General features: G+C 41.1%; 1 protein-coding gene across 1 annotated transcript in view; it reads right to left on the reverse strand.

Moving 5' to 3' along the window:
- Positions 1–330: 330 nt before the first annotated feature.
- PKHD1 (polycystic kidney and hepatic disease 1 (autosomal recessive)) overlaps positions 331–13,486 on the reverse strand; it is a 279,334-nt gene continuing 266,178 nt past the window's right edge. Inside the window, exons 62-65 of the mRNA XM_009319748.1 lie at positions 9,856–9,963; positions 5,933–6,088; positions 4,631–4,765; positions 331–680 (exon numbers count right to left, since the gene is read on the reverse strand). Coding sequence (XP_009318023.1) covers positions 331–680; positions 4,631–4,765; positions 5,933–6,088; positions 9,856–9,963 — 749 coding nt within the window. The remainder of the gene's footprint in view (positions 681–4,630; positions 4,766–5,932; positions 6,089–9,855; positions 9,964–13,486) is intronic.

Raw genomic sequence — 13,486 nt, forward strand, 5'->3', positions numbered from 1 at the left:
ACGACCTAGCTAGCCAGCTAAGCACTCCCCCAAACAACTCTTGGGGAGAGTTTTAGAGGTGCCAAAAGAACTACTCTCAACAGGCAGTTTGGATGCACCCACCCTGTTTTGGAAGCTAAGAAAGTTCAACGACATAGACATGGCCAGAGCCTCCCAGCTGGCTGCCAGGTAACAGGTTCATTTGTACATGTGCAGCGTGGCAGCCTGGTTCCCCATGCTAATATGCGTATGCTTTTCTTTAACCACAGAGACAGAAGACTCAGCTTTGCATTGACTGCAAGCCAGGCAAAGCTTGCTTTGCCCGTGGTCCAGCACCTCACATCACTTCTCTTACACCTCTGCTGCTACCACAGCAGCATGCTCTCCGACATCGTTCTGAGGTTTGGGCATCCTTTCGGACTTCTCTCTTTCCTTGTTGTAGCCAGCTGAAGGCTGGGGGACATCCTTCTGGCTGGAACACCTCGGGACTGTTGGGTGCTGAAGTTCCAGAGAGTCACCAGATGTTCCTTCACGTGGCTGTTGGTGACTGTCACTGTCCCGAGCTGAAGAAAAGGTGTCTCTGTTACCTGTCTTACGTTGGATGGTGCTCATCTTTCTCACTGACTTGGCTTCACAGGGCTGCAGGTTCAGCTCCTCCAGTCGTCCTGTGGCATGTCCCACTGCTCCAGTTCCTTCCATATCTGTGAAAGCAAGACTTGTTTGTGCTTTACAATAATTGTAAGACCCTACCTTCATCTTCCTTACCCTTCTATGCCTTTACTGTGTGTTAAAGATGTTAATGAAAAAGCAGTTATTGTTGGGGAAATAATTCTAACTGGCCACAAATTTTACTTTGACAGAAATAAATTGTTAAAACTGAATAACCATAAGCTGTTTCCACAAATAAATATACATCAGCCAAAACAGCTGGTTTGGTACACTAAGAGCTCCTAGAGCATCCTCCAATGGTTTTCAAATATTTCGATAAATGCTTAATAATAAAGTATATAGAGTACAGCTGGTTAATAAGCTATGTATTGCTAAGACTGATAATAATTTTAATACTACCCATCTATAAAATGCATCAACCCTTTATGAATCAGGCTGTAATATAAGGTAGAACTTTTTATTTCCAACATTTGAATCCTACTCAAGGCAGAGCCTGTAACCTGCAATGCTGTTTAACAAATGCCATTGAAAAAATGCAGAAAAAGCAAAATATATACTATACATTTTTCATGTGGAAACAAAGAATGTTTACATCTTAATAAACCAAACAGTTATCAACCACAGAGGCAGAATCACTTGTAGTGTTACAACAGATGGCTTCTGAGTTGGCAGGGTGTGCCATCAGTTCAGTGCAAGATTGGCAGTCTGCTTCATTTGGACGCTAAAAACATTTGTAAAATTCTTGCAATCCTCTCCCTTCCCCCTGAAAATAAAATGAAACCAGCCTAGACCCAAACCTTTTATACTCGTTCCAAATTCAGAACTAGTTCTAGTCCACATATCTCATGTGTTAGTGGAAAACGACGGCTTTTGCAGTCTGTTCATCAGCATATATTATAGGTCCTTACCACAAATGATCCCAGAAAATGTGCTGTTACAACTCCTTATTTTTCAGGTTTGTCCCTGAAGTTTAACCCTTAGCAGGGCTAATAACAATTCTCCCCATCTTCATTTATTTTCTACAATTTCCCTATTTCTTCATGCTTATACTCACTTTTCCTGGTAAGAAGTGGTTTTTTTTTTTTCTACTTGTACACTCATAGCTTTCAGTTTCAAGATTGGACCTCTTGGAAATCCACCGGAAAGTTGTCGGTAAATTTTCCTGATCTACACATGTTTCTGCGTGTGACAGTTTTCCTTCTTAAGATTGCTTTAACATTAGGTAGTTGGACATTTTAAAGTACAAATTACATAAATCACTAGGTTCAATTTTCTTCTTTATACACAGAAACAAGATGATCAGGTCATGATCCCCTATACCAGAGCTTTGTGGTATTTCTTGATATGTGTTGATGCCCTCTTCATCTTCAAAAGTGACATTTTCAACTGTGAAAATAGGTCTTTTCAAATGAGTTTGAATTAATGGAGGAGGCTAAAAGTTTTCTGGATATTAGCAGTTTCAGAAATACTGCCTTGAGATTTATATGACATAGTAATCTAAAATATCCTGATTTTATAAAATTAAATACAAACTATTCAATATCAATAAAACACATGATTATCTGGATTAAGTACCAGCTAACAGGCAGAGCTCAGGCAGTAATTGTATATGGGAAATAATTCTCAGAGGTGGGGATGTGTGGCAGCACCAGACACTACCACTGAAATGGGTAATATTCAGTGTTTCCACCAGTGATTTGGAATTAAAACTAAAATTGATTCCGATGAGATTTTGTAAAAGGTGGAAAAAATGGCAAACTGGTAGAAAGGAAGAAAGCGGAGCTGATCTGAGCAACCGAGGAGACCCTGTTTGCAGAGTGGGAGAACCTCTTCAGGAATACAACAGTGATTTCTGGGCAATGGTGGCCAAGGAGTTCAGGATAAGGATCAATAAGGTACAATACCTGGAAGGACTAGAAATTCAAGCTAGGAAACGCAAGCTGTTATGGGATACAACTTTTCAATGGTGAAGGTGATGAAGCACCAGAATAAATTGCGAAAAGAAAAAAGAAACAATATGTTCCTCCACCTCCAGGTGCCGTTCTGTTAACCATGCGTTACTCAATGAAAAGTTACTGAATTCAAGAGAAGGATAATTATGTGATGCTGAGGAGGTTTTTTGTTACACCAAGGTCAGACAAGGTAGTATCTTGATCCCTTCTCCTCTGCAGTACTGCATATCTACGCATACAGCTTTCTTCCTGATCTGCATCCTTAGCTACTCGTTCTGGGACAACAGTCTTGGCCCCTACCTCCATTGGACTTTACACTGTGTAAGCACCTACGAAACAGAAAAACTCTGCCTTGCAAGACTTACTGTGGTGATTAATAATAAAGGCTCCGAGCACTTAATTGTGTTAGAAAGGTGAGATTTCTTATGGGGGGAACCGCTATAAAGCAGAAACTAAACAAAAAGACTGCAGCTTTGATTTCTTCTCTCTCTCTCTCCAAAACCAACAGCACTTTAAATAAGGGGAAATCAAACATTAGACATTTCCAAGTCATATGTATTAAGTTCACTTAAGATACTGTTATCCTTGTTTAGATTTGAACATATTGGGGAATCTTTTTGTCTTGCAACTATTCCTAAAAGACTTTAAGTGGCTGGATTGCCTTTTTCTGACAAAAAAATATTTCCATGAATTATTTACACGACAGCTCCAATCAACGCTATACCTGTCAGCCTCCCCAGCCGAAATGAAAGTTCACTATGTAAAGGTGCCAAGGGAGAATGGCAGCCTCCCACTGCGAGTTTATAGACAGAACTAAGTCAGCACGCATTATGTGTCAGAGCCGACATCAGACAGAATCAGATCCTTTGATCTCAGACCTCCACAGGAAGCTTAGATCTCAGACAAATTAGATAAAAAATGAATTTATAGCAGATATGTATCCTAAGGCACACAGCTGAATGCTGTGTTTTGGAGGAGTACAGCAAATATCAAAACACATAAACTGCAGAATTTCCTCTCTCCTTCCCTCTCTCCCCCTGCTTTTGCAATAGACGCTAATTAAAAGGAGATAAAACTCCAGCTCACCTCTTCCTGCCTCTTATGTAATCCACAGACTTTGGGAAGGAGGGGGAAAAAGAAATTCCCAGAGCAGAGTAAATGTGTGGTTCAGCGGGGTTATCTGAATGCCCTTAGATATGCGCTGCTGGCAGGTGAGACAAAAAAAAAACCCCAACTACTATGAGAACATTTCACACTTGCAGAGAGGGAAGCCAGTGCTTTATGCTGCCAGCCACATGCCCCCGAGGCTGTCAGCTTTTCCGTGACCTCAGAAGAAGTCGTGTTTGATCAGCAGATGATGAAAAGACAAGTCTCGAGGAGGTGTGCGGCAGAGGGGTGTTTGTGGCAGGGACCCTAGAGAGTAAAGGGGAACACTGAGTGGGGTGGGTGGGAATGGAGCCTCTTTGGGGTGCTGGCTTGGACTCACTGCTCAGAAAGCACGGCATGAAGGTCCAGTGAGTGGTGGAGGTAATGGAGACCACACGAATGAGGCCTGAGTGTATTTTCCTACCTGCAGTGTACCTCACTGCAGTCCTCCACAGCCTGCAAGCTTGTCCAGAGCTTTTGGAGCACTGCGCTCCAGCACTGTGCTGCAGTTATTGCTGCAGCACTTGGAGACCTGGGCAGGGAGAAGCCCTGTTGCTCCAGGCATGCTGGGGACACTGCGGGAACACCAGTCCCTGCCTTACTCCAAAAGCATTAGGTGAAATCATGGACTCATTGAGTGTAAGGGGGATTATGCTGCTGCCTTCAGTGGGGCTAGGATTTTGCAAAATATATATAAAAGGAGACAAAATGATAAATAGAAAAATACCAAGGAGGAGAAGGAGGAGGTAATAAAGTGATAGACATTCTGAGAAGAACTCTGCCATTGTTCCTATACAAACCTACAGTTTGTAAAAAGACCTAAACCAACTCTTTTGATGTCTGACCATTAATAAATTTGAATTATTGTCAAACTGCAGTCTCACCTTCTGCTACAGGCACACCACTTTTATTTTCTCCTTGATTGCAGCAAGGCTGGATGTGAGATGCACGAGGCCGTGCTTGTTTCCGTGGTTCTTTGGTACCGGCCTGTGGTACATCAGGCCGTTCAGTCCTCGTTTCTGTAATGAAGCATACAGTTGCATCACTCTCAATCCATCCTCAGCTCAGCAGCAATTATTAATTCAAACAACAATACATTGCTGGTGAATTAACAGATGATCTAGAAGTATTCTTTCTGCCCAAAAGCAGAGAGAGTTTTTTTACGGTCATGCCATCTTGTGTTTTGCCATTAGGGATCCTACCTTTTCTCTTCAGTAAAATCCTTCCTCACGTTCTCACCATGTTCAGTAATACTAGAAATTCAGACCTATTGCAGCTAGTGCTCATGGTGCAGTTTAGGAGAAAGCCCCTTTAGCCTGGATTTTCAAAGAAGTTTGGAGAAACTAGTGAGAAGGTCTTGAAACTAGTGGGAGATGCCTTATTAACGGGGATTTGCATTTACTCCTCCACTACGAGTTACCTGTACGTTTGGCTAGGTCCCAACTTCAGTTAGTGTGTCTGAAAGGCCAAGTTATCGGTAACTTTCAACATATCCAGAAGTTTAAGGTGGCTGTTTGGCAGTCAGGCTACCAGCTACAGTCACATCCTTTTATCTTCAGTTCTTCTCTTATGCAAATATCTTTATGTCTTCTTCAGTGGGAAAGCTATATTTGTTTTAAGGTCATTGCTAAAAAGAAAGCAACCTTAAGGTAAATCAGTAGAGGTGTGGATTTGTTTGAGGGAGAACTCCAGAGAAACTGTAGCCCTCCCATTACCACTTTGACTCGTATGATGTTGATAGTGTGATATGGGATGTGAGCACGGCTGTGCCGCTGTCTCTGTGGCATTCACACTGCAGCCGTGTCTAGTCCTTGGTCAGCACCAAGGCTTTGCATAACCTCACCACATTTTGCTATGTCACCCTTCATCAGGAAAATGTAGTGGCTGAATGGATCATTGAAATCATAGCAAATATTTCCTTTGTTTCTCAATTCCTTCTCTGCACTACAGAAACCTGATTTTCATCATGTTTCACATACAGTTAAAACTTTTTCCAGACAGGACTCAGGCATCTGTTACAGGCAGAAAACTGTATAACCCTGGAACTACAAACTATACTGCTAATTGCTGAACTTAGAGCTTTCTCTGAGTGACATTGTCTGATTCCTGTTGTGGCCACTCTGGAGATTTGTTAAATAAAAAAGGGAGTCTGCAAGTATAAATTTTAGTGGGCATTTCCAACTTACTGTTGCTTTTGCTCTTCTTGAACCAGCAGAATGCAAGAGTGAGGATGAATGCAGATGCTGCTGAACTCAGTGTGACAACAAGGATCATGCTGGCCTTCACTCCCGTGGGGACAGGGAAGATGGTAAATGGCTGAGACAGCACGGTAAACTTAGCCCCTGAGAATTTAAAGCAGTCAGAGTTTATTACAAAAGTAAGCACAGGGGTTTCACAGTTAAAACACCAGGTTATAGCCTTTCAACAGTGATGCTGTTGTTAAAAATGCATGCAGGAACAGCCCATAAGGCTGTCTGTATCTCCACACTCAGCATTAGCCAACAGTATTTGTTTATGACTGAGTAGCAGGACAAACCAAATATGTAACAATACTTCTCCAATGTAAGTTTCAAGCTTTCAGTGCTTCCTGAAGCAGAGACAGCCTCTTTATATTTAACAATCCTTAATATTTCTTCCATGAATTTGTCCAGCTGACTATCAAACCCAGAAAAATATCTATTTCTGAGGCCAAACAGATCAGGTCCAGACAGAAAACATCCACATTCTGCCTAGCAAGACAGAGAAGCTGGCTGCAACAAGAAAGGTGCTAAGTCGTGCACATTTTTTACAGGCTATACCTGATTCATATGAATGTAAGTTATGGGGAACCTAGAAACATTCACTATCATTAAGCTTAAGTCCATGATGCAGAAAACTCTCAGTGGACTAGCTAATATCTTCCACCATGTCCGTAATGAACATTATAAACAAAAAAAGTCAGTGTCCTTACTGTTAGCATGGTAAATATTTAGCCTCTTGACGCACACAAGCTTTTGGTAATGCTTTTCATTACCCAATCATGAGGGATCCTAAAGTTTTCTGAAATGAAGTCAGAATGAAGCCAGCCACTACTCATAGTTTCTGTGGTCAAGAGTTCATTGGGTCTCAGCATCTGAGCTTCAAGGACTGGAAGATGCCTAATACTGCCATCTTAAAAATCCGAAATATAGAGAGGTTTTGGTTCCCTGGACCACTTCCAAAATATATTTTGAATGGAGATGTGCCTGGGAAGGACAGGAGTTTAACAAAACTGGCCCTGGTACTCTCTATAGACCAATTTGAAAGATGTGGATTAGTGCATCAACTCATTACCTATCTTATGACCTGACTCATTATCAGTCCTAACCCCACAATTCTAATCATTTTGACGTATGGATATTTCTTTCACCTGTTTGAGTTCCACTTTTAATAAAAATCTAAAAGCCTTTTTTCATCAATTCATTAAAAAAAAATCAGAAACTGTCAGATGGAGGCTTGGAGACTAAGGTAAGTAGCTGTAAGTATTTTTATCTGAAACTAATTAGATTTGTGTCAATATTGTCCACTTGAACAAAGCAGGGCTTCATCAGAACAATGTGGGAAGCATGTTCCAATTGGGAAAAGTTTGCCTGCAGGTACAAACACGAACTTCAGTTGAGGGGAGAGAAGTAACCTCACAGATATCGAGGTCTTTACACAGACAGGTGCTTAAAGCTGCTTCACACTACTCTAACAGTTTGCGAGTAGGCTGCTGTTGGTTTAAATGGAAAGTGGATGGATCAAGTCCACTGGGTTCCATAGCAGTTAAGTGAATATTACTGTAAAACAAGGAGCAAGAGTATGCAGCAGTGCTATGAATAGTCTACTCTCCCCAGGAACCACCACTTGAGATTATTGCATTCAATGTCAACTGCATCTTCTGAGATGTCTCCAAATCGCAAACTATGCCAGGGTATGTGCAGAAACCTGGTCGTGAAAATGTATCCCAAACATCTACTATTTGATTGTTTAATTTTTGCTTGTTTATGTCAATCAATAAGCAAATATCTTCACTAAGAGTCTGGCAGTATAAAAGCCTTTATTCTGTCTCCAGCATGGTTCCCAATTACAAACAAGCAAAGGGGGTTACTTGTTCGGATTGTGCTTTTGCAATGCATATTAAAAGTGTGCAATACTCTGGTTTGCCCAGGTGATACCTGCACAGATGCATCGGCTGTCCACATTGCTAGCTGTAAACATCCCTTTGCAACACTCCGACTGGCTAAATGTTTCATAAAAGGGATCTGCGTTTGGCCTTTGTTTAGAGGAAAGAAAATTTTGTGACTCCCCTGAAGTAGCTTTCAAAACACATTTCATTAAGCTGTACTTCCCACTAAAGAGTCACATCCTGTGAGGTGCTGGCTTTCCATCTGCTCTCACTGATGTGAAGGCGATGGGAGCTGTGGGGGTTAGGCAGCATACACCCTCAAAATAGACATATGCCCCCCCTTTAAAGGCCCACCTCCAAATACTCCCTGCACCCCAATTCTCCCTTTGCAAAGCCATGGGCAACACTCGATGTTGATTAGCCACTTGTGACTAGGAGGAGCAAAAGTTTCTCATTAAAAAAAAATCTGGATCTTCATTTAATCCCAGGGTAGGAAGGGATTTCTTGGATTATAAACCCTACCCCATTCTATTGTGTGTACCGTGTTGTACAATATCATCCGTAAGCGTATTGACCTCCATCCAAAAGCAGTTTGATCTGCTCTCACTATTCCTATCTATTAAGGTAGGCTGTTCAGAAAAATACAGTCTAAATGTAACCTTCTTCTAATTTTTTAGCTCAGATTTTTTCATTAGCTGCTCCCACTTGGCCACTTCACCTGTCTGATGTATTTGCTCTCTCTGTTTTTTTCTGGGTGAAACAAGCCACGCTATCTTTAAAAACTCTCAGTCTGTACCTACTCCATTTTGAAATCACCTCTGAACATGGGTAAACAAAATTATGTTCAGTACTTCAAAGAAGTACTCATCAGGGCTTTATGCAGTGGCACACACACCGCCTTACCTCTCCTGGAAATATTTCTACCTGTCCTTCCTAGGCTTCTTTCCACCTCATGGGTCTCAGGTTATATATATATATATATAAATATATATATATAAATATATATGGCGATACCTGTATCTATAGCTATGCTTATATCTATATCATCTATATCTATACCTATATCATCTATCTATCTAGATATATATACGTATATATACATATATGTATGTATATATGTAATACCAGAATAGAGGCTTTACACATGGTCTTACAACACCTATATCTTAATATGTCTTTGGACTACATGCCAGAGAGCATGTTCCTGCTTCTCCATTGACTTGCCTCAGCAGTCATTCTGAGACAAGAAACCAGCACTTTGACTCCCATATACCTTCAGAGTGAGACTTGTAGATAAATTCAGGCGCCCAAACACTTGGATAGGTGCTTCTCTTGTGCAGATGCCCTGAGGCTTTTACAAGCCAGAGTTCACGCGGTGCCGTATTGCCAAGGTGCCGACATCCCCTTCGGCTGGTTTTTCTAAGGAGGCATAAGCACACCTGCCACTTCACCGTTACTGGGTTGCTCAGAGAGACCCTAACAGAGCCCAGTCCTGGAGGCATGCTCTGGGTGTGCATAATCTGTCGCACTCATAAAGATGACCAGGTGCAGATAAGTGGTCGGTAAAAGGCATAGATGGAAAATTACTCAACGCAAACAGGAAAAAAAAGAGGGAATGAGAGGCCTTAATTTATAAGAAAGAGTTTGTTTGGGTCACTCAGCTGACCTTAAGGAACTGATTCCTACAAGAGATTCATAGCTAGGGAATCCAGGAAGAAAGAAATACCTTTCTCTGGCAATACTTCTCTGTACTAACTCATCCTGATTTTGGGGATCTTGCGTGAACAGCACAGGAATCACCCAGCTCTCTTGCTGCCTGGGTAATGCCAACTTGGAAGTGTAACAGAAGTCAGGCTATTTAGAGGTTTGGCATTGATCCACTTATTCAAACAAAGCTTAATTCCCTTTTTATAAATCCAGACTACCTGTAGGGTTTTGAGTTCAGTTAACCAAATCAAAAAACATGCAGAAAATGGAGCTTACCTGGAGGTGATGTGACAGTGAAGACGAGTTTCCAGTTTGTGCCTGAGCTAGAGATGGCCAGGCTGGAAAAGCTTGCACATCCATCTATGACCTGCACTTGGGTGAGCCCTGCAGAGTAACAAAAAATTGCATTGCAATTAACAGCGTCCAGATAAGTATTACCTAAACCCCTCAGAGAGTCCTTGTGACGTTAAGGGGACTTCAGAAAGCCTAAATTCAGTGTCCTTCCTAATCGTAAACATTTTGTGTAACCCCAGAAATTTCACATAGGGTCAGGTCTTCAGAGGTACTTAGACACCAAATTCCTGATGGATTGGAGGACCTTATCTTCTGAATCTTGGTTCCTTGAGCTCATTGTGAAATGGCATTTACTGTACATATCTATACAGAGGGGGTGTATATGTTATGGGGATATTAAGGGGATCAAGCAAAAGTCACGGGGGCCATACAGATGCACTGGAAAGTTCCAGATGCTCATCTTTTTGATTTAACTCATGTCTTGTGTGACTAAATATGTCACCAAGGTTAGGAGAGTATTAGTGAGAGACTGATTATTTTATGGTCATCCCTAAAGGGATGGTCTCAAGGAGCCATCCACTGCAGCTAAGGGAGAAGAACTGACTGTTTTAACCCTTTTCTGATTTGTAGGTGTTTCACCTCATCATTTGGGCATATTACCTCCTGTTCTACTGTTAAATCATTTTGAACTTTTCTCCAACCCTCTCAGATGCTTTGAAAGGGATTTGGCCTTGAAAAATGTCTGCGGTGACTACCCTGTGATCGTACAGGAGAGACTTTCAGCTAGAAACCTGGCAGGGGAAAGCTCCATGGGGAACATTAAAATGAAACCCATGAGACCCAGTTTCTCCATCACTTTACCTCTTGTTCTAAGCTATCAGGGAATGCATTCTGACCCAACATTCACATTTGCCATGGTTTTTATTTTTGTAAGCTCTTTTTAAAAGTTATCATTTACTTTGCAACTGGATCTCCATTTTATTGTGTGTATCTTTGAGCACCAGCCAAGTCCCAGCCTTTGAGCAATGCTGACCAGGTCTGGGCTTCATTCAGGCTCTTGGAGTGAGAGGGGTAAAATCCTAAATACTGACAAATTTCAAAATGTTGGTTCAGGTGGGGGTGAGAAGTCAGAACTTCCTTAGGATGCTGGACTTGCTCCAGTGATCACAAACACAGACTTTTGCCTGCTCAAAGACAACACGTAATAACTATTTGCTTTATGAAGCAGGTGGTTTAACACTTTATTGCCGTTAAGCAACACAGGTGAAGGTACATAAAGTAGGAATGTGAGGAGGACATTTGTACTCTGCCATCCCCATGCCCAGGATATTGAATAAAGTAGTGAAGTAGCAAACAACTTTGTGAGACATCTTGCAATCACAAATGCATAGGACTGTTCAGCAGACGGAGACAAGGCTTTTGATGGTAGGACAGACTGCAGGACAATTTCTCTCTGTTTTTATCCCATTTTTCGTGCCTACACCTATATGATACAAACTAAACAGTGCCAGGATCTGTTTTTTGGCACTTAAGAACTGGCATGCCCTGGCCAAACCTCTTAAACTCTTACAGCCTCCAAACAGAGATGTTGCATGCAGGCTGCCTACTGAGGTTACTTCCTTGCTGTGTTGACTTCTGAACCATAGCCAGAAATTGCCTGAGGCAAGGTCCTGGGCAAAAGCGTGCCACATTTTAATGATTTAGAAACCGAAATGATGAAGTTTCCCCTCTCCATGATCTGGTACTTAATTAGTATTAAATTTACTAAAAATTACTAAATTAGTATTTAATTTACTAATATCCCAGTTAGTTTTGACTACATGTATGTTTTCCTATTTTTGTACAGCATCTAGCACACCAAAACCCCAATTTCATTGTGACTCTCCAGGACCAGCTGTGATGTATAAAGAAGCAGTAATTTATACTGTAAATAGACTTGGTAGAGATGTGGGAATCTAGATTTCTCTAATTGCTCCATCCTGATCCTGGCTCATCTATTTATGTACTACGCATATGATTCTCCTCATAACAGTATCTGCCCAGACTACCAAGACTTTTCTTGGCTCTGATACTCACTGTAACACTGCTTTTATAGAGGGTCTTGTCAGCTGCATTCAAATACTTTATAATTGCCATTTCTAGTCTATGATGAAGCCTGGAGTACTGTACTGTACTTCTCAACAGAGACTATCTCAGCTTTTGGGCACATATGCTTCAAAGCTCAGAATATTACAGATATATATGGGAGTCTTCACAAAGATCTCTCAGGCAAGCTGGTATTTAACGTAGAAGCAAGCTAATTTGGAGCTAAACTACTTTCCATGAGGCAGTTTGGCTGCTGTCAGATGAAGCAGCATCAGTGTGCTAGACGGGACCCATTTCGATTAAATGCTGCTTTCATATGCTTCAAAAGACGAGTGCAATAAGGACGTTTGTCAAAGGAAAAACTGCAGGAAACTATTACGTGCAGAACATCTGTACTATGCAGTTCATTCTTTGCTGGAGTTTATTGACTATTAATTTGATGCATGTATCTTTTAAAGAATGTGAAATGCATTTCTCTTCAGTGACTTTTCTTTCTTTTTTTTCCTCTTTTTCTCCTTTTCCTTCTTTTTAACTTTTTTCACTTTCTTTCTGCTTCTCTTTCTTTTTTTCCTGTCTTTTTCTCTTTCTTTTCCATTCCTTCACTTCTTCCTTCCTTCCTCCCCTCCTCCCTTTCTCCCTTCCACCCTTTCTTTTTTTCCACTGGTAGCCAGTAGCTAGACCCTAAACCTATGAGGTGTACCTCCCTGAAAAGGCATGAAAAGCAACAGAAAAGACCACAGGATTTTTCAAACCTCTAAACCTGGACCTATGATGAGGTAGGAAGAATTTCTAATTAATAGAAACACGACCGAAAGGATGAGAAGCTCTAATCTACAGCATGAGTACCACTTACCTTCTCCAAATGTGAACTTTTCAATTCAAAGCTGACACACAAATGACTTTACTGCAAACAAAATGCTTTACCTATAATAGGAAACCTCATTTTTCAATGTGTGTGCTGTTCGCTTACATTTAAAGATTTTAGCAATGAAAATTGGATGCTTTATAATCAATATCATTTCCACTTTCTAATTTACAAGCATATGATCATCCACAGGTTTTTGGTTCAGTGCTGTACTTAAACAAGGTTCTATATCTAAGCAAGTTCATAGCCTCAATAACCTCAAGGGTAATACTCACATGTTTAGAGTTAATCATGAGTTCAGGTCTTTCCATAAATGAGGACCAGAAGGGAAACTTTTAGATCCCTTGTGAAAAACATTTTCACGTTGAAGTAGGCTAATTAAAAACAATAGGCAGTTCATAGAAACATAGAATCATTTATGTTGGAAAAGACCTTTAAGATCATCAAGTCCAACCGTTAAGCTAGCACTGCCAAGTCCACCACTAAATCATGTCCCTAAGCACAACATCTACACGTCTTTTAAACACCTCCAGGGATGGTAACTCAACCACTTCCCTGGGCAGCCTGGTCCAATGTTTAACCACTCTTTCAGTAAAGACATTTTTCCTCATGTCCAATCTAAACCTCCCCTGGCACAACTTGAGGCCATTTCCTCTCGTCCTA

The sequence above is a fragment of the Pygoscelis adeliae genome, unplaced genomic scaffold (genome assembly GCF_000699105.1).
Source record: "Pygoscelis adeliae isolate BGI_AS28 unplaced genomic scaffold, ASM69910v1 Scaffold121, whole genome shotgun sequence".
In the NCBI taxonomy this organism is placed as follows: Eukaryota; Metazoa; Chordata; class Aves; order Sphenisciformes; family Spheniscidae; genus Pygoscelis; species Pygoscelis adeliae.